The sequence below is a fragment of the Galeopterus variegatus genome, unplaced genomic scaffold, assembly GCF_000696425.1.
Source record: "Galeopterus variegatus unplaced genomic scaffold, G_variegatus-3.0.2 Scaffold573, whole genome shotgun sequence".
In the NCBI taxonomy this organism is placed as follows: Eukaryota; Metazoa; Chordata; class Mammalia; order Dermoptera; family Cynocephalidae; genus Galeopterus; species Galeopterus variegatus.
In genome coordinates, this window is record NW_007726684.1 from 509565 (window position 1) to 531122 (window position 21558).

General features: G+C 44.2%; 1 protein-coding gene across 1 annotated transcript in view; it reads left to right on the forward strand.

The window, feature by feature from the left end:
* Positions 1 to 19311, forward strand: part of ZNF536 (zinc finger protein 536) — a 302345-nt gene extending 283034 nt beyond the window's left edge. The window contains exon 4 of the mRNA XM_008570129.1: positions 18288 to 19311. Coding sequence (XP_008568351.1) covers positions 18288 to 18532 — 245 coding nt within the window. The 3' untranslated portion in view covers positions 18533 to 19311. The remainder of the gene's footprint in view (positions 1 to 18287) is intronic.
* Positions 19312 to 21558: the final 2247 nt, after the last annotated feature.

Sequence of the window (21558 nt, forward strand, 5' to 3'; positions counted from 1 at the left end):
CTTGCTCCTCAAACCTGCTCGTGTGTGTCTGCAGTAATTTTGGGCTTCAGCCTGATGCTGGATGTTATCTTGTTGTTTTGAAGGTTCAGTGAGACAATGATCCATGTACAACACATAGCAAGAGTTCAAATGTGAAAACATGTCTATGCGTGAGGGAAGAGGTGATGTGATAGACAAACAGATCCCACTCAAATAGAAACTTTTTCCTTTGGGGGGACATTCATTTCTTTTCCTTTCCAGTTTTCTAAATCATTTTGGAAAGGGATGGAGTTTGGAAAACTCAAGCATTTAGGTAAGATTTCTAATTGATTGTGATTATTGTTGTGATGCCGTGGTTGTCATACAGAAAACAAAAATTAGGAGATTTCCTCCAAAAGGAAGATAGCCATGACCTTGGGAAAGCAAAAGAATGTGCTTGAACGTTTGGAGTGCCCAGTTAGGACTTGGCCATCTGGCAGTGAGTGACTTTCTGGGACTGCTTCCCCTTGTGTTATGGGGAATAGCGTGTGCAAAAGCTCTTAGCAAACTGCAAAGCTTGATGCTCCTGTAAAAGAAGACAATGATAGCAGTAATGGTGAAAAGAAAAAACAAACAAAAAAAGGCACACATGCTTGTTTCTTGAGGCTGCAAGGAGCAGAGTTAGGTTTTGTTGCTAGATACCAGAAAGTGAAAGTTTCAGTGTGGCTTGTCATTTGGCATCACGTATTTTAAAAAATAAAATAAACATCTGTTTGTTTGAATGCAAGTGAGGCTCCCTTCCTCCCCCAACCCCCAACCAATTTCAGCCAAACTGTGTGCGTAAACACTGTCTTAATTGACTTCAGGTTAGGGAAGTCTGGAAAACCAGTTTAAATTCTTAACACTGGAATGGACATCCTTGAGATTTCTCCAATAATCCAACCACAGCTATTGATTTACCAACCACCTACTGGGTGCACAACTTTGTTTACATGTCAGTTGGGAACAAATACCAGTAAGATTGACTACTGTCCTTAGAGGAGCCTACAGCTGAGGAGAAGAGTCTCCCTGCAAAGCAAGGGCTCAGTGAAGAACTAAGTCCTGTTGTAGAGAAAAGGGGAGATTGGGCCTGCTGGAGGTGGCAGGAGGACTCCAGGGAGGAAGCGACTTGAAAGGGACTTGAGTCAGGATAATTAAGCTTACGATGAATTTGGTAACGAAGCCTCATTTTGTTCACATTCAGGTCTAGTCTCTCTCTCTCTCTGTATAACGATGTGTCTATTTTGAGACTCAGGAAAGAAATGCTTCAATTTGCAAAGTAAATGTTTGTTTGGTTGCTTATTAATAATCATGTAAAGTTTTTCACTGGATTCTTTGGCCCTAAATTGCTGCCTGGAGTCTCATTCTTAAAGCAGGATCTTGGTTGGGGTTCTTCGAAGATTCAGAGAGGAGGCATCTGGAGCCAGACCACCTGGTTTCAAACACTAGCTGCCCCACTTCCTGTTTCGCCTGTGCACATTACTGACTGCCTTTATACCTCAGTTTCCACATCTGTAAAATGGGAAGAACATGATAGGGGGATTTACCTTATAGGGCTGTATAGGGCTGGCACTTAATTGGCAGTCCCACTCTAAAAGAAAGGGGTAAACGGTACCTGATAAAAAATGCACCCACCACAAACAAAAATGGTATTTTTTTCCTTTTGGTAGTGCTCAGTCCTTCTTTCCCTTCCATTTTAGTAAATCATTTTATAAGGAATTTTGTAGCTTTACTAAAGATGCTGGCTATTATGAGGAGTTTATGGCCTGAGGGTCAGTGAGGCTGCTGCTAACAGTCTGAGCTAGGAAAGGAAGAAGAACATGTTTCTAGAAGAGTAGAGGGCTGGAGCTGAGGTGGGAGATCAATTTGTGTAGGTTAGAGGCCTCCTGAACAAAATCTCAAATATCTTTCAAAAGCAAACCAACCAGCTGAGCAGTTTTACTGAGTAGGCAGAGTTGAGCAGGATCTTTCTGTATTGAGTGGGGTCTGCTCAGGAGAACACCTCCCTCCCCCCATACACATGCAAAAGGAGACAGACTTTGCATTTGGGCCAATTGTCCCCAAAGCTCTGTGGCCAGGGGCCAAGCCACCCCTGAATCCCAGGCCAAATGTAATAGGAAGATCTAGATAATAAAAATCTGCTTGTCACCGAGACATTGCTCAACTGTTAGCAATCAATTTTGGGGTGGGGGTGAGGGAGTGAGGGGGCGAAGGGGGTGAGAAATACCAAAGGACATCAAAGAGGATCTCACTCCCAGACTCTGCTCCCTTTCAAGGCTCTGTAATTTGGGAAGGTTGTGTGCTAAATAATTTGTGAGCCTCCAAACACACAGGTTATTGTTTGTGGACAGATGGTGCATCGCATTTTATCGCTTTTCCTTCTGTGGGTCCTCATATGTGGGACTGATGTGCATTCTGAAGTCTTTGTCTCCTTGCTAAAATCTCTAATCTAAAACAGGCAATCAAGCACAGAGGCAGGGCTTCAGAAGGCATAATCAGAGTTTTAAAAGCAAAGGAAAAAGGGGGAAAGGGGAGGGGAAAGCCAGAAATCTAACTGCAGTTATGAGGCAGATGTGTTTGCAGAGAATGCAAGAGGTTATTAGGGTATTAGAAGTGGACAAATGAAAGGGGCTCTGAAGCGCAGAGGGAGGGAAAGAACCACCCGTGGCGGGCGGCGGGCACTGGGCACTGCCTGGCATCACCGGGTGTGCGACCTCAGCTCCATCCCTGTGCTCACCCCGCGGAGCCTCCACCTCCCTCCAGAGACCCCCGGTCTTTGTCTGTGCAGGCGGTCGTGGCCGGGCCTGGGAGGCCCCTCTTGGAGCTGCGGCCGCCCTTAAGAGTTAAATCATGTTGATATACAGGAAGGAAATGAAATAGACGAACTTGCTCCTCTTTTCTTCCTACGGATTTTTCTTTTTTATTCTGAAGATAGAATTACTGTTTGTAAGCATCTGAAAGTCATTAGAGGCCCTGCAGTCTGTCAGGTGCCGACGCAAGAAACTGCTGAAACCAAACGGGTGCCTGCACCGAGGGCTGGGAATTTGTCATGTGCTGATGAGCAGTTATAATAATATATGAGCAAATCACAAGCATTCTGCAAATTAATCAAATTTTTTTCCCCTTCTCCCTTGTCTCTGGGAGAGTGGCTTTGCAGGCAGACGTAGGTGAAGCAGTTTTACTCACAGATGGTCGCTCTGGCATCAGATGGAATTTATATAACAGTAATTCTGATTCCCTGCCAAAGTAGCAGTGAACACACCAGGGAGATTGTAGAAGGCGAGTCATGTGGTTTTGCTGAGGTTGTTGTGGGAAGTTTAAGGGGGGAAATCTCAAATTTTCCTCTTTGCCTTTACTGTTTTTGCCTGAAGGGCCAGAAACGGAACGCCATCCTGCCATGGGCGAAATCCGTCACATCTTTTCTTGTGACTTGCGCTGAAAGAGTGCTTCGCAGCTGTTGGAACTGCTGGCGGTGACAGAGCCCCAGTCTCCTGATCCTCGCTGGCTCCTTACAAGATTTAGAGGGGAGAGGGTTCAGAAGGTGGCCTCACTACACGCTAAAAAGAGGCAGGGCTGTCCCCTCGCCTGCCTGCCGAGCTCGCTCACCCTCCCGTTCCCGGTGGCATCGCTAAACCTACAAGGGCTTTTCTTTTCAAGTGTTTTATTAAATGAAGAGTCTAACAACCCTCACTTTAATTACACATGGGCTCCGTTTATAATTCCTCTGGATTTATTCAAGTAGTTGAAAACTATGGTGCCGGTGATTAAACTGATCATCTTCGTTTAGCATCTCCAAAACCTGCCAGTGTGTTGGTGTGTTGCTCGTGTGTGCGGCGTGGGGTGTGATTGTGTGCCTTGTGCATGGGTGCTCGTCCAGGGACCTCCCTGTGTTTCTGACACCCCCTGCCCCACCCAAATTTCCCTCTCCTTTGGGAAACCTCATCTTGCGTGGGACAAAAGGATACAGGAGTCGACCCTTTTGAGGGGTCACACTTTGGGGGACTGGGTCTCACCACAAGGTGCCTCGCCCCCTGCAGAAGGGAAAATGACGCCAAGATGGCGTGTAGACTGCATTATGCAACAAAGTCCTGCTGTTGTGGGTTTTTTTTTTTTTTTTTTCTTTTTTTCCTAATGTAAAGCCTTGCCTATTTGTTTTGGTTTACGTGACTACAAAGGAATAAGTGGATTAGACAGAAACTTTAACATGCTTCATTGCAGCTGGATGCCGACATCTGTCATTCCTCAGCCATATTCTGGATCATGCCAGCAAGAGAAAGCAGAGTCTGACACCTTTGATTTTGGAGAGAACCTTTTAGAGGGGGAAAAAAAGAGAAGAAAGGAGTAGCATTTCCTTTGTGACTTCATTAAAAAAAAAGCCACCTCTCTTCTATGCTTTATTTTATTTATTAATTTATTTCTGGCATGTGACAACATTAGTGGCACTCAGCGACAGCTGAACGTTGAAAAGTTTATGCTTCCATCCTTCCTTTTTACTTTGTAATTTTCTATTGTTCACGGTACCAATTTGTTGAATTGGGCATGATAAAAAGTAGCTATTTTAAATATATCCAGTGTGCCCATTTATATGGATATATACTGTGGGTATGGATTGCGGGTGTCTGATTCCTTTATAGAAAGAGAGATGTGCGATTCTCTCTCACACATAAAGTCACATTAATACACTACAACAGCACTGAATTTTGATGGAACGTGACTGCTGCCACTACGCTGTTTTTGGTGAGATGCTCTGCAACCCATATGACTTCCCCACCCTCCAAGAAATGTACTAATGTTTTTATGGAATGTGTGCAGGGCATGAGTTACTTGGCTTTTAGTAGATTAGATATTTATTTACTTAAAGTATTTGGTGTTGGTGGTTTCATAGGTTTGCCTCCTCCTCCTGTGTCTTTTCTAGTGCAACACAGCGCACAGCACACCCTTGGCACAAGCCAAGTGACGGTATTGCACAATAAAAGAGAAACTACAATTCAGGGCTGATGGGTTCATTTTAAGCGACACAATGGAAAACAGGAAATGATTGAACCAGCAGAGACCACCCACTTGTTTACTTCACAGGGCGTGTACAGGAATGCAAGTCATCTGCTGAACGATAAAGCATGCAAAAACCTCACCCCATCTCCCCGCCGCGCCCCCGAAAAGGAGGTGAGACTTTGGTTGTTAGACAAGAACGATACAAAGCAGAGGTTGAAAACTCCATTGCCAACTGGTGGCTGGCTGGCAATGCCCACAAGTACAGTGAGCCAAAGGGCACGAGTGAGCTGGGCAACACAGCGGGTGTTGGGCTGCGGCAGAATTCGGACTCAGCTCCACAGTGACCACAGCCGGGGAGATCTTGCCAGGCCTTCTGACTTTTCAAGAGAAATTAGAAATTCATGTTTTTACATGAAATCTTTTTGTTTGTAAACATTGCATTACATTTTTTAAAAAAATTGTGTTTGGGACAATAAAGAAATAAAAATTTGTGGGCTTCCAGCTTGTAACCTCTGAGGAGGATGAATACACTTATGTCTGGAGTAGTAATGGAATCCGGGGTGCTGCCACCTGGCCACCATGTGGCACGACATGTGGGCTTTGGGGGTTCCCAGTCAGGTTGGGCAGGGCCATTCCAGTCCCACACAGAAAGCTGCAAGATTGAGGGGGAGTGGGGAGGGGAGGGTGTGGTTCCTGGAGCTGTGATGAGGAGACTGAGCTTTGCTGCAGGTAACAGAGAGAAATGCAAAGCCATCCAGTGAGCCAAGGCGCACCTGGAAATGGCCCAGCTCTTGAGCGCCCTCCATGAATGTGGAGAACCAGGCGAAGAGTGTGGCAGCTGGGACCCAAGTTACTCAGTGGCCTCCTGGAGCTCAAAGCACTTGGATTTTCTTGGTGAGGAAAACAACAGGGCAGGGCAGGGCATTCCAGGTATGGAGCACAGCCTAGAGAGGCGCAGCGTGCAGGAGAGGGTTCTGCAGCCTCACCTGTTAGAAGATGTGACCTGCAGTGTGACCAAGTAGAGTGGATGAGCCAGGTGGAAGGGAACAAATCAGAATATGTGTGCTCCTTCCTCATGAGCCCAGAAGCTGAGACAAGCCTGTTCAAGGTCAGGCTGCCTGGTCAGGGCCTGCTTTCCCATCCTCCACCCCGGGTTGTCCCCGGGCTTTTGTGACGGTGAGAACATGGCCAGGCAGATGAGGCCACCACCCTAGGGAGGGACCAAGCCCTTTGGAAGCAGCTGCTCAAGGGGGACAACTTCTGCCTCCTTCCTTATCTAGCCCCTATGATTTGCAAAGCCCACAGGAGGACAGGAGTTTCCAGCCTCCTAGAGGGAAAGGAGAGACCCACCAAGCCCACATCACAGGAAGCCGTTAGTGAGCAGTGCCTGACAGGACATAATTAAGTGCCTAATTGTGTGGCGCCTCAGATAAGTGGAGCTCTGCAGACTGGGTCCTGAGAAAGGCTTCTAGGAGGAGATGGGGCTTTGGTGGGTCTCATTAGGAGATTGGGGCTGAAGGTGGGCAAATCTCTAGTAGGAATGGCAATATGTATTAGGGAAGAAGGGGTTGCAAGTTGGAAAGCCAGGGTAAGGAGGCAAGAAATCAGGGAGAAACAGAGTGGGAGAAATAGGGAGCTATGGAAGGTTAGAGAGGAAGGGTGGGCACAAGTACAGGCAGGATTTGGGGACTGGCTTGGTATGTATGGCATGGCCTTCTCCTGCCCCAACAGTCCTCACTATTATTCTGGGGTGGACTGTAGGCCCAGTGGATTTGATGGTGCCCAGAAGTGTGTTTAGTGGGATCGGGCTGGCTATTGCTGCTTCTGCTAAATTCTTTGCAGCCTTATATCCCATCTTGTTGCCACAGGGACTCAAATAACTGTATTTAGCCCAATATTCTTAAGGAGGGAAGATATGGATATTACAAATATGAATAGTAGGTGCTGTATTTCCTAATTTTAGACTCCCTCTAATTTTTGCCATCTCCGAATACCAACTTAATAATTTTACTTAATATTTAAAAGTTAAGTTTATTATAAACTTTAAAAGAAAACAAACCCCGTAGCTTTGTTTTAGCAATAATAGCCAAATCTGATTCACTAGTTCTTTTCTATGTCTGTTAATCTGAAAGGTGGTCAGCTTGGTCCCATTTAAATTGCCTCTTGGAGCATAGTGTTCCAAGCATCTGCCCCCTAATCCCCAGAAATGTTGGGAGAAAGAAGAGAGTTTTTGGAGGGTGAGGTGGGCTGCCAGCCCCTCTGCTCCCAGTTCATTGAGGCTGGTGCCCTCTCTCTTTGGTCTCTCCCAGCATTCCTTTCAAGATTAAATGCGCTCTCCCAGAGACAAACTCTGGGTGTCATTAGACTATTATTAAATTACACATCTAAAAATCTTCAAAAAAGGAAAGTAAGTTCATCGACCCTTTGAAGGTTATTTAATGATAAACATAAATGCTTTCATAAAATCCGGGGAATGATTTAAGATCCTGGATCAATAGTTGCTGCTGTTGAGAGCACAGCAGCCGGCTTGCCTGACCACCCAGGCAGGCTGGTGGCTCCAGTGATCACAAGCTGCCTGGGCAAACAAATGAACACAATTTTAGGCAAAATCTGCATGATGGGGCCAGGGCTTAGGAATGAAGCTGCTGAGGAAGGGAGCCACCTTGAGGCCTGAGGCCAGGCTGGAGGAACGGCAGGGTCGCCCTGAGATCTGCACTTCCCAGGAGGTTCTGGACTGTGGTGTGAGGTGGATTAGGGGCTGAGCTGGGGGGATCTAGGAGATTCTCCACACCCAGCCAGAGGCCATTCTCTGTAGACACCCTCCTGGAATCCAGCTTCATCATTCTCTTAGTAACTGAGCTTAAACCTCAATCTGCAGGGAGGCAGGACACAGTGGGTTGAACTCCAGCTGCAGGCCAGAGGGACCTAGTGCAGCAGCTGGCTCTGCCTTCTTCTGGCTTCATGGCTCTGGACAAATGCACAGCCTCCAGCCTTGGTATCCTCATCTGGCAGGTGGAGATCCTAACTCCTGCCTTCAGCATTGTCAGAGGAACCAAGACGTACGTAGATCATCTAAAATTTGAGGTTACCACACAATAGGCACTTAACTGAGGGAGCATTTTAATACTTATAACTCTAGCAAGAGTTTATTTAACTCTTTCAATGTGCCACACATTGTGCTAAACATTTCACAGGTCTCACCTCATGCAATCCTTACAACAACTCCATTAGGGAGCTATTAGTATGATGCCCATTTTACAGATGAACAAACTGAGGCTGAGAAGAGAAGGTTAAATAGCTGACCCAAGAGCCCACATGACCCATAAGAGACAGAAAAGATTTGAGTCCTAGGGTCTGATTTGACAGCCCAGTCTTCACCACCGTGCTTAACTAATAAAAGTGCTGTCTTCTATCAAGAAGGACTGTGGTTATTTCTTAAACCCTGCTGTGCTGTCTCCCCTGCTCCTTTGGCTGCAGGCCCCCCTGAAGTTTTCAGTGTCACTAGGAGAAGTTAAGTGTCACTTGCTTGTCTCCCAGACATTGGGACCACATTCTTAGCTGTGGCCATCTCCTGATGTGGGGTGTTGGGTTCTCCCTGTTCTGAAAACCAGTCAAATTCACTTTTTGAGAAACTTTTAAAAAATTATTTTAGTATAGATTTAGATTTACAAAATTGCATAGATACTACACAGAATTCCCATAAATCTTACAGCCATTTTCCCTATTACTAACATCTTACATTAGTAGAGTACCTTTGTCACAATTAATGAACTGATATTGATACATTATTATTAAGTAAAGTCTATATTTTATTCATATTTCCTTAGTTTTTACCTAATGTCCTTTTTCTGTTCCAGGATTCTATCCAGGATACCATATCATATTTGTTGGCATGTCTCCCTTCGACTCCTCATGGCTGTGACAGTTTCTCAGACTTCTCTTGTTTTTGACGACCTTGACGGTTTTGAGGAGTATTTTATAGAATGTCCCTCAATTGCAATTTCTCATGTTTAGACTGGGGTTATGGATTTTGGGAAGGGAGACCACAGAGGTAAATTGCCGTTCTCATCATGTCAAATCCACGGTACTGACTATCAACATGACCTTGATCACCTGGTTGTGGTAGTGTTTGCCAGGTTTCTCCACTGTGAAGTTATCTTTGGAAGGAAGTCACTATGCACAGCCCACGCCTAAGGAGTGGGGAGTTACTCTCCACCTCCCTGAGGGGGGAGTATCTACATAAACTATTTGGAATGCACGAGACATTTGTCTGTTCTTCCCCATGTATTTATTAATTCAGTTGTTTACGTCAGTATGACTCGTGGATACAGTATTTATTTTATATGTTAGGTTATAATCCAATACTATGCTATTTTACTTTGCTGCTCAAATTGTTCCAGCTTTGGGCATCGGGGGCTCTTTCAGCTGGCTCAGTGCTGCTTTGGCATGCCCCATACTTCTAGCAATGTGTGCGGTTTTTTGAGCAATTCCTTACTTTCTGGCACAAAATCCTCCAGGTCTCTCTTGTATATTTCCTGCCCCAGCCCTAGATTCAGCCATTTCTGCAAGGAGCCCCAGTTTCTTTCTTTCTTTCTTTTTTTTTTTTTGAAAATGGTGTTAGAAACCAATGTCATCACTTCTAGGCTCTCTCAGCTGACAGACAAGGAAATATATGCATGTGTAGTAACCCCTCTACATACACATATCTATATTATATATATTAAGCTAAACATGAGCTCACACAGATGTCTCCAATCCATTACCACATGGATCGAAATTCACTTTTAAAATGAGTACGTTTGGGGGCGGGGTAGCCTTTTAAATGAAAACCCAAATCACAAGAAATTTAAAACCTAAAATTATTTGTACTAAGGATATTTCAAAGTGTTTTAGCATTTTTGATTAGATGGATGAATATTTTTTTAAAAACTGAAAACATAAATTATATACCTGATTGGAACCATTCTTGCCTATTTGGAATCATGGATATAAAAAAAAAAAAAAAGAGTGTAATATGTACAACTAGAAAATGGCTCTTTCTGCAGGCCCCGTATGTGTTTATGTATATTTTACCAACCTCCTTGCCTTTATTGAGCCTCTTGCACCTGCAGAATAGCCAGAGGTCCTGGGCCGGGAACTTCCCAGTCTGCAGCTTCAGGGTCAAAGCCATGGACACTCAGAGGGAGCAGGAGGTGAAGGCTGGGGGTTTCAGGGACCTCAGGTGGAGACCAGATCACCACCCTGAAGGCCTGACCTGTTCATGAACCTGCTGCTACCATCATGCCTGGTGGATTTCTCCCAGGCAGGTGAGGTCCTACTCTGGGGAGCCAGATTTCTAACATATCCAACTGGCCCTATAGGTGAAGCCATTTTCTTACCTACCAGCAAGCAATTTGCAAATGGCCTGAATTTCAGGAAGTCCAGTGGGCTCTGGCTGGGATGCAATGGGGAAGTGGTGTTGTCAGGGAGCCCTCTCTTGGTGCCACTCCCTGTGTGTGGCAGCTGCCTCTAGGAGCTTCTTCTCTCCTCTTCATCACCTGCTCCCTTCAGAAGACAGCACCAGAAAAAGTGGATGCAGGACACCTTCTGGGGTAGCTTAGAAATACTCCACGATCCCATGCTTCAAAGAGAATACCTCATGTGCTCAATGCCAGACTTTAATGGGATTCTGGAAGTCACCATGGTGCTTGTGCCCATAGGGGAGTGGCATGTGACGTGTGTGCAATATTACACATACATGTACACACCCCTTCAGGGTGTTCAAGGACTACCTCCTGGAGCATCTTTGCTCCTGATCAAAGATACCCCTTTCTAGAGAATCTTCTGGCAAGCGGGATGCAGGCAGTGGCAGGAGGGGGTGGAGCAACGAATATCTGTTTAGAGACAAGCTAAGGTTGAATTCCTGATCAGAAGCCAGTCAACTGTATACATCTGACTTTGGACAATCATTTAATCTCCTGGCCCAGGCTTTCATATCTGTAAAATGGGAAGTCGTCTCTCTGCCATGTCTCCCTGCTGGCAGTTGTGAAGACCAGTGGAGGCAACTCCTGCTAATGTGCTTTGGTGAGTGGTGGTCAGAGTGGTGGTCAGAGCGTTTTCACCCACAGGCATTCTCACCACCCCGGGACTAAACAGCAGAGGCCGCCCGCCTACCCTCTCCCCACTCTGTTATCTGCTCCCCACACCTGGGCTGAAGCCATTCTTTTGGAAAGTCCAGAAGCCCCGTAGATGCAGCCCCATCTCTTTCACAAAAACAGCTGCCTACAAGTGTGGACCTGTAATTAATGGATGGTCCCCCCAAGGGCAGGCATTTTCCTCTCCCCCTTAGGTACAGGGAAAGAGCAGATATTTCCATCGTAGCAAGTAAGAAAAATATCTCGTTTCCCCTCTTTTGCTATAAACAATGTACGACTTGCTTTCTCCTTCCTCCTCTTGACCCTCCACACTGTATACATATTTATATATTATTCATAGTGGATTAAAAATGAATGTGCTCTTTACCACGGCTCTACGGTGCAGTGACAATACAAATTAACGTATGATGTACTTACTTTTCGCATGGCAGTGATGGGAAATGTTGATGGCCTCAAAGTGAGAGGTGGAGAGAGGGGAGTGTGGTGGGGTGGGAGGTTGGGGGGGCACCCATCTGGCCAAACTGTCAGGGCTTGGGGCTACAGACAGACAGGGATGGGGGTATTCTGGGCAGCTGCATTGTTGTAGTGCTGGAAAGGCTTTCCCACTTCTCCCACGGAATGAAGTCCAAGAGATCCCATGGGTCTGGCTGAGTTTCTCCTCCACCACACCAACCTGCTCCTAGGACACTGCACCAACCCCATGCTTCCTGTCTCTGGGCTTGCCCTTTCCCTCCTTGTCCTGACTACCTCTCTCATTCATTCATTCCTTTGCTTGAAAAATGCCTGATTGGATACATGTCATGTGCCAAGTGAGCGCTGGGTAGTGAGTAACAGCAATCATTGAAAAAATAATAATAATAAAATAAAACTAAAAGCCCAGTCCCTGCCCCCAGAGAAGTTGCCGACAGTCTGCCTAGTGGAGAAGCCACTAGTGGAGAAGCTGTGATTGTTTAAGCTACTGTTATTGGAAGCCGTACAGAGGAAGAGAAGGATTTGCTGTGATGCATCTCACAGACATCACGGCAGGTCTGGGGGAATCAGGAAGGCCTCCCTGAGGCAGAGGCTGCTGCACTGAGGGTAGAAGGAAGAGACTCTGGTCATTAGATGAGAACTCCAGACTGAGGGAATGAGGAAGGACTGAGCAAAGGTCTCAATGCAGGAAAGAGCATGAAGCATTTAGAGAACAGAGAAAAGTCCTATGTGTCAGAGGGGCAGAAAACTGTGGGGGCTTTGAGGGAGAGGAGGATGGAGGGATGTTCAGGGGCTCATATGCCTCCTGGCTGGGCTCTTAGAACTCTGGATCACCTCTGCATAACACAAGCTGCATTGCCTCAATGTGCTGTTGTGGACAAACCCCTTCACCAGACCTAGCCCTGTCCTCTAAATGGGCAGTTTCTTCCAGCAAGAGGCCTGACCCACAGCAATCCCAGCCCACGTTTGTAGAACTTTATCCCAGTAAAAGAGCAACTGTTAACAACTTGTTCCTTTGGACTGTGAAGGTCTGCCGGCTTCCCAGAGCCTTCATTCAAAGGCCAATGCCCCAAGGAAAGACAATCTCTTAAGCTTTAACCAAACCACCCGAGGCAGGCTCGCACCAAACAGTGGCACATGAAACACTCTTTGAATGAGTTCTTCTGACAAAGAACAAAGCAGAGCCTCCCTGACTGAGCTTAGGTAAACAAGATGACATCAGTGAAAACAGCAACCACAATGATGACAAACAGCTGACGTCTGTATGGCTCTTTATCACGTACAAATGCATCACGCTACCTCATGTGATCCTCACAACATTCCTGTGGTGGAGGTATTAGTATTATTTCCTCATCTGCAAGGTGTGGAAACAGAAGTCTTGAGAGATCGAGGTCCTTGCTCAAGGTCAGACGGAGAGGAGGCTGCAGGTGAGGGTGCTAAGCGACTTCATGGGGTTGGTACCCCATGAAGGAGGAAGCAATGGTTTGAACCCAAGCTCCTCGTTGGACCTAACATGGTGCCCTGCCAAGGAAGAGGACACCAGAAAGCAAAGCAAAGATGCCAGACGAAAAGAGCCGGGTATCTTCTTATTTGGCCAGAGACCATCTCCAGATGTGGTGCTTCTAGGTGTAGTTAGTCTTGGGAGGGGCCATAGCACTGATGCTCTTCTCCAGGGGGGAATGGGTGTCCTATTCTCTTAAATTCAAACACCACGAAAGGTTGTTGGACCCAACTCGGTCTTAAAGCTTCTTCTGCTTCTAAGAAATTGATGAACATTAGCATCTTCCTTGCTTCCTATAGACCCGGGTGAATCACTAACTCCATCTCCAGTCTTCTAAGATGACACATGCAGCATGGCTGGTCTTTCTTCTCATTAAGATGAGATGAATGGAAGTTTTCAGGCCATCAAGAGGCTGTCCTGTCACCCTGAGGGCTGCAGTGGCTTCTCCTCTGGAGACAGGATGACCTACCTCCAATAGAGATCTGATTTCCTCTGAACTCCACAGCCACCTCATCAGGAAGGTCAGAAAGCTCCCAGCAGATTTCCATGGGCCCCTCTTGCTTCCTCTGTCCTCAAGAGAGTCATTTCTGTCCCACATCTTCGAAACCCGCAGCAAAGTATTCAGTGGAGCTCTCTGTGTTGGGGTTTGTTCTGAGGGGCTTGCTGATGTTCTCTGACCCAAAGTCAACAGACCTCGACATCCTTGTGTCTGTTCCAGTATCAGGGGCTTCAGGTGGACAAATGGTATAGAGAAATTTTTGAAACTTTTCATCCAGATTTAGCTAGACTCAGAAGTATGTCAAGTATCCAAAAGTGCTTTGCATCACAACAGCTTTCTGTTTGGGAATAAATGCTCCCATCACCAAAGGATCAGCCTTTCACTTAAATTTGATTCTCAGGAGAACATAATGCCTATTTCTGGACTCATCGTGGCTTATCCCAGGCATCTTCCTTTAGGGTGGACCCTTCATTTCTTCATAGAACTTTCTTCCACATCAGTGTCTTGGGAACCATTGAACAAATTACTCTGTGTGCGTGTATAAATAATATTATGTATATAACAAAATGAATTGTAACTACATATAACATAACACATCATGTGTGTGTGTGTGTTTGTGTGTGTGATCGTATAAAAACACATCATAATCATAGTCCTTGTAAGGATTGTATAGAATTAGGGAATCTGAGTACTTTATATCCATTAGTCATTTGTTCCAAAGTCAAACCTTCCTAGTTTGCTGTAGCTTAATTTTCTCATCTGTGCGGTGGGGATATAACTCCTTGGCAAGACTGTCATAAAGTTCAAATATGAGGGTAAACATGAAAAAATGTTTGTGAAGAACTGTGGAATCTAGGCCTTCAGGGCCTTTAGATATTACTGCTCTAATCTACGAAGCTTCTATTTACAAGGTATACTGCAAGATCAGAATTTATTATTATTCCAGTACTGTATAGACTTCCTTCTACAAATGTACACATGCATAGCTTTAGATGCATTTACATAAATGTCCATCTCACCTAACTTAAAATGAAACCAGTTGAGTGATAATGTTTTGACCAATGAAGTATCCAGATCTGCCAGAATTACTTGAACAAGAAATAGAGCTTCAGAATATAACCACAAGATAAAATCGTGATTAACATTTTAAAATCGATTGGTGGGAAAGATGTACTAAGTGCTTTTATACCAAGTTGGCCAATTCAAAAAGTCTTTTGTGGCAAATAAAGATGATATCTGAGGTTCTCCATTTAGTTTTCTAAGATGCATGTTGCATGGCTCCTGTGGCAATACTAATCGTAGAGAGGGTAGCTTCCAAATGTTGTAGCATAGACTCCATACATAAACTTATTATTCAGTAACGATTATAGAGAATGCAACAAACAGCTTGGCTGATGAACAAAACCAGTTGAAGAATGGAAGAACCAAGGTGATCCTGGTGAACTGTGTAGATTTATAAATAATATCATGGTTTAGTCATTTTGTTTCATATTTCTACAAGTCTTTTTGGATCATGGTACCAAGGGTTTTGGTTTTATTTAATGTTTATTTACTTATCTTTCTGAAGTTCTTAACTCCAAAGACTCGTTATACCATGGTGATATTCTCCATCAAAAATTATTGCCGTATAATAAATAAATTGATGACTTAGCCCCAGCTTTATCTGAGCCACAGTCATTAGGATAGTGTCCACCTCTTGTCGGTGAGCTGCCACAGAGCTGTCCTTGGTGGGAACACAGAAAATACAGTCCGTTTCTGAGATGCTTTGGACAAAACTTTAAAAATGTTTCTCAGGTTTCCTGGTGTCTTGGCTATTTCCCTGGGTTCTTCAAGATGATCTTCAGGTGGCTCTCAGGCCTCCAACTACAAATTGGGACTGCCTTTCTCCTGCTCAATAGTGTCCCTTTCAGAGTGTCTCAAACTCTCTCACTGAGCACTGGACACGGCTTATTGTCCACAGGGACGGTAATGTCATGAGTTAGGTGGTTGAGTCATGGAGCTTGATGTTATCTCTAAGTTCCTTGTGGCCAAATGAGTCTGCTTGAAACTCACTGATGCCACGCTTAGCCCTCACTTAGATTCACCATCATGGTAGGGAGAAGGAGTGGGCATGGCTTTTCCTATACCATTGTCACTGCAATCTGTGCCTGAACTCCCAGGTGATGAAGAACAAGGACCATTTACATTCTTCATATAATCCTTAAATCCTTTCTCACATTAGAAATATGAGTCTCAGTTGTCCTTCCCCACCCAACCCAGAGCCTTCCCTGTCTTCCATGGGAGAGGTGGCCAAGCCGTCAGGGTGGGGCAGAGTGGCAGGAAGGCAGGAGGAGAGCTGTGCTGGTGAATCCTTCTCTTACCTGGCAATCACAGTGCAGGTCCCCGGCTGCTGATTTTCTGTGCTCTGCTTGCTTTGTCAGGCCATCAGGCAGGACCAATGGCAGGTGCACCATTCATGTGCTTCATTTTGTTCTTAACTCCAAAGTTCATGGATTTGCAAATTGGCTTTCGATAGTGGAAAAGCTGATCAAATTCAGCCTTGTGTTAGGTACAACAGTAGAAATAAAGAAGCAGAAACTCTATCCAAATATTTATAATTCCTTCAAAAAAAGGAAAAAGGAAAAAGAGTAGGGTGAAGCAGTAAAATAATAAATAGTTCATGCCTGCTCACTTTGGGGCAGGGACTAGGCTTGGCACCCATGATATTGAGATGATTATGGCTCCTGCCTCAGGAACTTACAGCCTCTCAGGGGAACCAGTCCATACAACAGCCCACAAAGGAGGCATCTGCTGGGCAGAGCCTTGAAAGAGGAGTTTGGGTCTGCAGCAATGAAGTGGCATTTCAGGGAGAGGGTAGCACAAGCAAGGGCATGGAGACCCTGCAGAATGAAGGCTACTTGCAGGGTCCATGTAATGTTTGGTTTTGTGTGGGTAAAGAGGGGGATGCTCTAGAGGAGACTGGGGAGGCAGTTGGGATTGAGCCATGAAAGATCTGATTATTCCTTAAGCAGTAGGTGGCCATCAAAGCTTTGGGGCAAAGAAATCACATCACAGGCTGAGCTTCTGCTTCAGGCATTCACTCTGCTTTCCTGAGTAGGACGGCCTGGAAGTGGGAATAATGGACGCATGAAGGCCCTTCTGCAAACTGCCATGTTCATAGTCTAGGCAAGGGTTGAAATCCATTGGACCAGGCTCTGAGGGGGAATTGGAAAGAGGAAGATTCAACAGGTAGAATGGATTGGTCCTGGAGACCAGCTGGCTACGAGGGAAGAAGGAGAGGGGTAACTCCAGAAGCCCATTAAGAAATAGGAAGAGTCTAGCATTGGGAGCAAGTTGGTGGGAAAGTGAGCTTCAGCTTCCAACGTTTGGTTGGTCTCTCGTTTCTCAGGAGCAGAACTGTTTTGCTAAGTAGATGCATAGGACAGCTATTACTGCTCTAGAAAAAGTGCTGAGTTTGCTGTTTAGTTGTTTTCTGGGGTAAATAGTCGGGCCCATTTATTTACTTGTTTATTTTTCTGAGCAAATGAAACCCAGCTGCGGGCCTTGACCTCTCAGGGTGCTGGGTGGGCAGCACTCACGAGCTTCCAGGAATGGCACATCAACAGCTTCCCAGAAGCAGAGGAATGCAATTGCACCATTAGAACATCCCAAACCAGATGCTTTTCCAGTTCCTCAAGATGGCAGAATGTGTGCAATGTCTGCTGCACATCAGGGCAGAGAGATCAAGCTTGGAATATTAGGTGGATTGCCACGAGAATCCATCTTCTTGGCCAAATTACAGCCTTTTGGGGGGAGTTCCATTTCAAAGGTCACATTACTCGAAATCTAACTTCCTTAAAACTCATGCTGGCCTTGATTATCTGCTGGTCCTGGTTCCTCCTGCCTTTATACCTTCTCCCCTGAAACCCTTGGAGTCCACACATCCCTCCAGCTCAACCCTTCCAATTCTATGAGCTTAGGCTTAAGTAACACCTTCTCTCACTCCACCTGCAAACATACATCCTATGCCTTGCTTGTTTTTTTCATCAATGAACAGTTACTGGGAGGATAAGAAGGTGAACTGGCTTGCACTGAGACCTGAGTCAGACTCCCAGATGGAGAGATTTATGGTTTTTGTGTAGAGCCAAGATCAGCAAACTATAGTCTGTGGGCCAAATCCACCTGTTGTCTGTTTTCGTACAGCTTGTGAGTTTAGAATTGTTTTTACATTTTTAAAAATAATTGGAGAAAAAACCGTGAGAATAATAATATTTCATCACACATGAAAATTATGTGAAATTCACATTTCAGTGTCCATAAACAAAGTTTTGAATTTCATCAATAAAACGTTGCAGGAAATTTGTTTTCCTTCTTCTTCCATCAGCACATACATAATATGTTCAATTTCGTCTCTTGGCCTGCAAAGCCTAGAAATTATGTATTATCTAACCATTGACAGAAAAAGTTCCAGGGGTTGGGCACTTTCTCTTCTATCCTCTTGAAAGTCTGGATGAAAAACTCTGGCTAGGATAGAAAGATCTCTTAAATCCCCGCGGATGTGCCTAATGCATTGGCTGCTTTTCTGTCCTTTACTATTTGATTTTTGCAAAGTAATAATAATAATATTGATAACATAGACAATCATGGTCTTTTGAGAGGTGGGGCTGGGGAGGTGTGAGCAGCAGCACTGACCGGCCACTTTTTCTGCCCGCAGGTCACAGGCCTTTCCAGTGCCGCTACTGTCCCTACAGTGCCTCTCAGAAGGGGAACCTGAAGACCCACGTCCTCTGCGTCCATCGCATGCCTTTTGACAACAGCCAGTATCCCGACCGCAGGTTCAAGCGCTCCAGAGTTGACTCGGAGGCTTCTGGGAATTTTGAGGAGCCCACAGCTGTCAAGGCAGGGAGCTCAGCAGAGCTCACGGAGGAGGGCGGCAAGGGCCAGGAGGAGAGCCACTGAGCAGACCAACCTGCATATTGCAATATTATTTTACACAGTTTCAAGATTATGCATCTGGTAAAAGAGTTTGCTAACTGCATTCCAAGGGGAAAGAATCATGTACAACCCCCCTCCCCCAATAGTGTATAGAACATTTAAAAAATTTTAAAAGATATCTATATATATATTAAAAAAAAAAATCCCCCAGCCCTTGAAAATGGCTGCTAAACTGTTACCCGGCAACAAGTACTTACAGAACAATGCAGGTGGGAGAAAAGTGATTTCAAAAATGCTTGGTGTCCTCCACGCTGCAGAAAGCTGGGGGCCCTTCCAACTCAAAAGTCTTCTTTGTCCAAAAATAATGCTCTTAACTGAAAAACGATACCATCTAAATGATTTAGTGTTGCCTTGAAGATGGAGGGGCTGTGTTTTCGTTGTTGAAAACACCTCTATAATCTGACACCAGCTGCTGTCATTTGCCTAGCACCCTAATGAGATGTGTTGGGAGGCAGCTGCGGTGCCAGTCAGACTGGAGCGGTCACTGCAGAGAAAATCAATTCACGTGGTGTCGTAACTGCACTCTCGGAGAAACCTTAGACGGCCCACAGCCAGCGCCAGGGCTGACCAGCACTGCAGAGGATTGCGATCTTAAATGTGCATTTTTAAAAAATACACAGCCAGATGAATCAATGGTCAGGAAGTGTCTGCAGACAAATGTCCATTGCAGGTTTGATGAGTAATTCCTTTTTTTAGATCAAATTGCAGTATTGAGGGAAGTGTTTTGTTCTTGTTTTTTTTTTTTTTTTAATTTTTGGATGAAGACAGTGCTATTAAAAAATATGTAGGGTACATTATATAAAATGTTGTTAGAAAAACTATCCAACCCTATCCATAGAAGGGGCTGGTGAGAAACTGAAATTTAGGTAATAATAGAAAGATTGTTTTTTATTATGATTTTTAAAATTTTACTTGAATGAAGGCTGCACCAGTCCTTATCATCAGATTTTGTTCATGTGTTAGTTTTTATAAGTGTCACAGACATGAAGCAAGATTTTCTTCTCCAGCAAGCTCTTATAAGATAGCTTGTATTAAAATATGAATCTAAACATCCTGCTCTCTATCTCTAATGAAGAAAACTGTTTGAGTTAAAATGTCTGTTTTTGTAAAACAAATGTGTTCTATATTTTTGTAGATTTTAGATTTTCTACTGATTGGATACTCCAAATTTATCAAGTTCTGCACCACACAGAGGGAGCTCTTGAGGGTCAATAATGAAACACTTAACTCAGTTTTTAAAACGATTTAAGAAGACTAAAGGTTTATTCTTGAATCTGCTAGAATGGTGTAAAAGTTCAGCCTTTTAACGTATTTTCTTTGAGTGACATGAAATTGGTGCTGTTGCTTGTGGTGGTAGAGAAGTATTGAAGTATTAACTTCTTCTAAAACAAAATCATTCAGACTTAAAAAAAGAAAAAGTCAATATTTCCTTGCAGGCTGGGAGCACAGAATAAAACCCCAGGGCCTTAAAAACTTCAGCTCTGCCTACAGCAGTTTACAAAACTACTAAACTGCAATCAATGTAAATAAAATTCTTAGTGCTATCCTGAGACCAGAAAGAATCTCAGGCTAATAAGGAATCCGGTTTGCATATGCTGTCAAAAGGGTGTCATCTAACGGAGGTTTCAGTGTAAATGAGGTCGCTGTGCAACGTGGACCCATCTGGCATAGAGCAAGCTGCTTTCTTGTTTTTCTAGTATAGTTCTCACTGCCTTACTTAAATCGAGTTGATAAACTTAATGCAACTGTTTCTATGATCCTAGAGAAAGGACTGAAATGTTATTGAAGACTTTCTGACTGTAGTAAGCTTTAGGATTTTAACTGCACTACTGTGTTTGGTGACTGTGCCGGTCGCTTGCTTTTTGTGTGTTTGCCCCGCCTTTGGTATCTTAGCAAAGAAAAATAAAAAAAGAAAAAAAAAAAAAAAGAAAAAAAAGAGGAAAAAAAGTGGAAAAAAAAAAAGAGAGCCACATTCCATTTCTAGCACTTTGGGAGCTCTTTCAGTATTCTTTTGTGTCTTCTGAGCATCGTCAGATGCAACAGGCAATAATTCTGTTTGTGACACTGGGAACATCCCCTCTTCTTTGTGGTGTGTGTGTGGATTCCATTTTGTCCAGTGCTACCGTCCTTATTTCCCCCTCTGACACAGGCCTTCTCTCCAGAACATTTGTAACTTGTAATACAAACAAGTGACAGCCGCAGTGATGCAGTGTCAGTTTCTGAATGTCATCAGGTTCTCATATCTAAACATGTCAAGTTTTTTCCCTGTAACTTCTGTAGTCTGTGATGCTGGTCATAATACTGTCTACATTCCTATGCCAAGAAAAAAAAATCTATCTTGGAGGAAATCTGAGGTCAATAGAGTAGAGGATTTTGTTGCTATGCTTGTAACAAGTAGAAAACTTTGTATTTAAAGTTTATTCTTGGTCATTATTTATTATTATAATACATCAGTTGACAGAACTTTATTCTGGTATAGAAAGTATTAAAAGTTGTTTTTTCAGCAATGACTGTTTTCTTTCTGCTGTTAGAATAAAATGTCTTTGAAGCAGTCCAGTTTTATCCAGTGTTTTACGCAATAAAACCTCTACCTCTGGAAAAAAAAAATATCCCACATCTTTTCCTATTCGCTTGTGTTTACTAGGAAGAGTGTAATATATTTTTGCAGGTTTGTCAGACTTTGGCAAGACTTGGTTAAACCCCACTTATAAAAAGCCTTGTGGTATTCCGTAGTATGGATGGTCCTCAAGGCCTTGTGCTTTTCAAAGTGAATGAATCTGTATGCAACATAAACTGTGTGTGTGTGCGTGTGTGCATGCGTGCGTGTGTGTGCACATGCTCACATGCATGTGTGAAGTGTACTTCTTCAAAGGTTTGCAGACATTGGTTTCAGTAAGATAAAACCTATGGAAATACTAATGCTCTTCTTATTACGCTAATTATTTAAGGCACTCAGAGCACTGGGATCTATTATTTTCTTTTACTGGTAG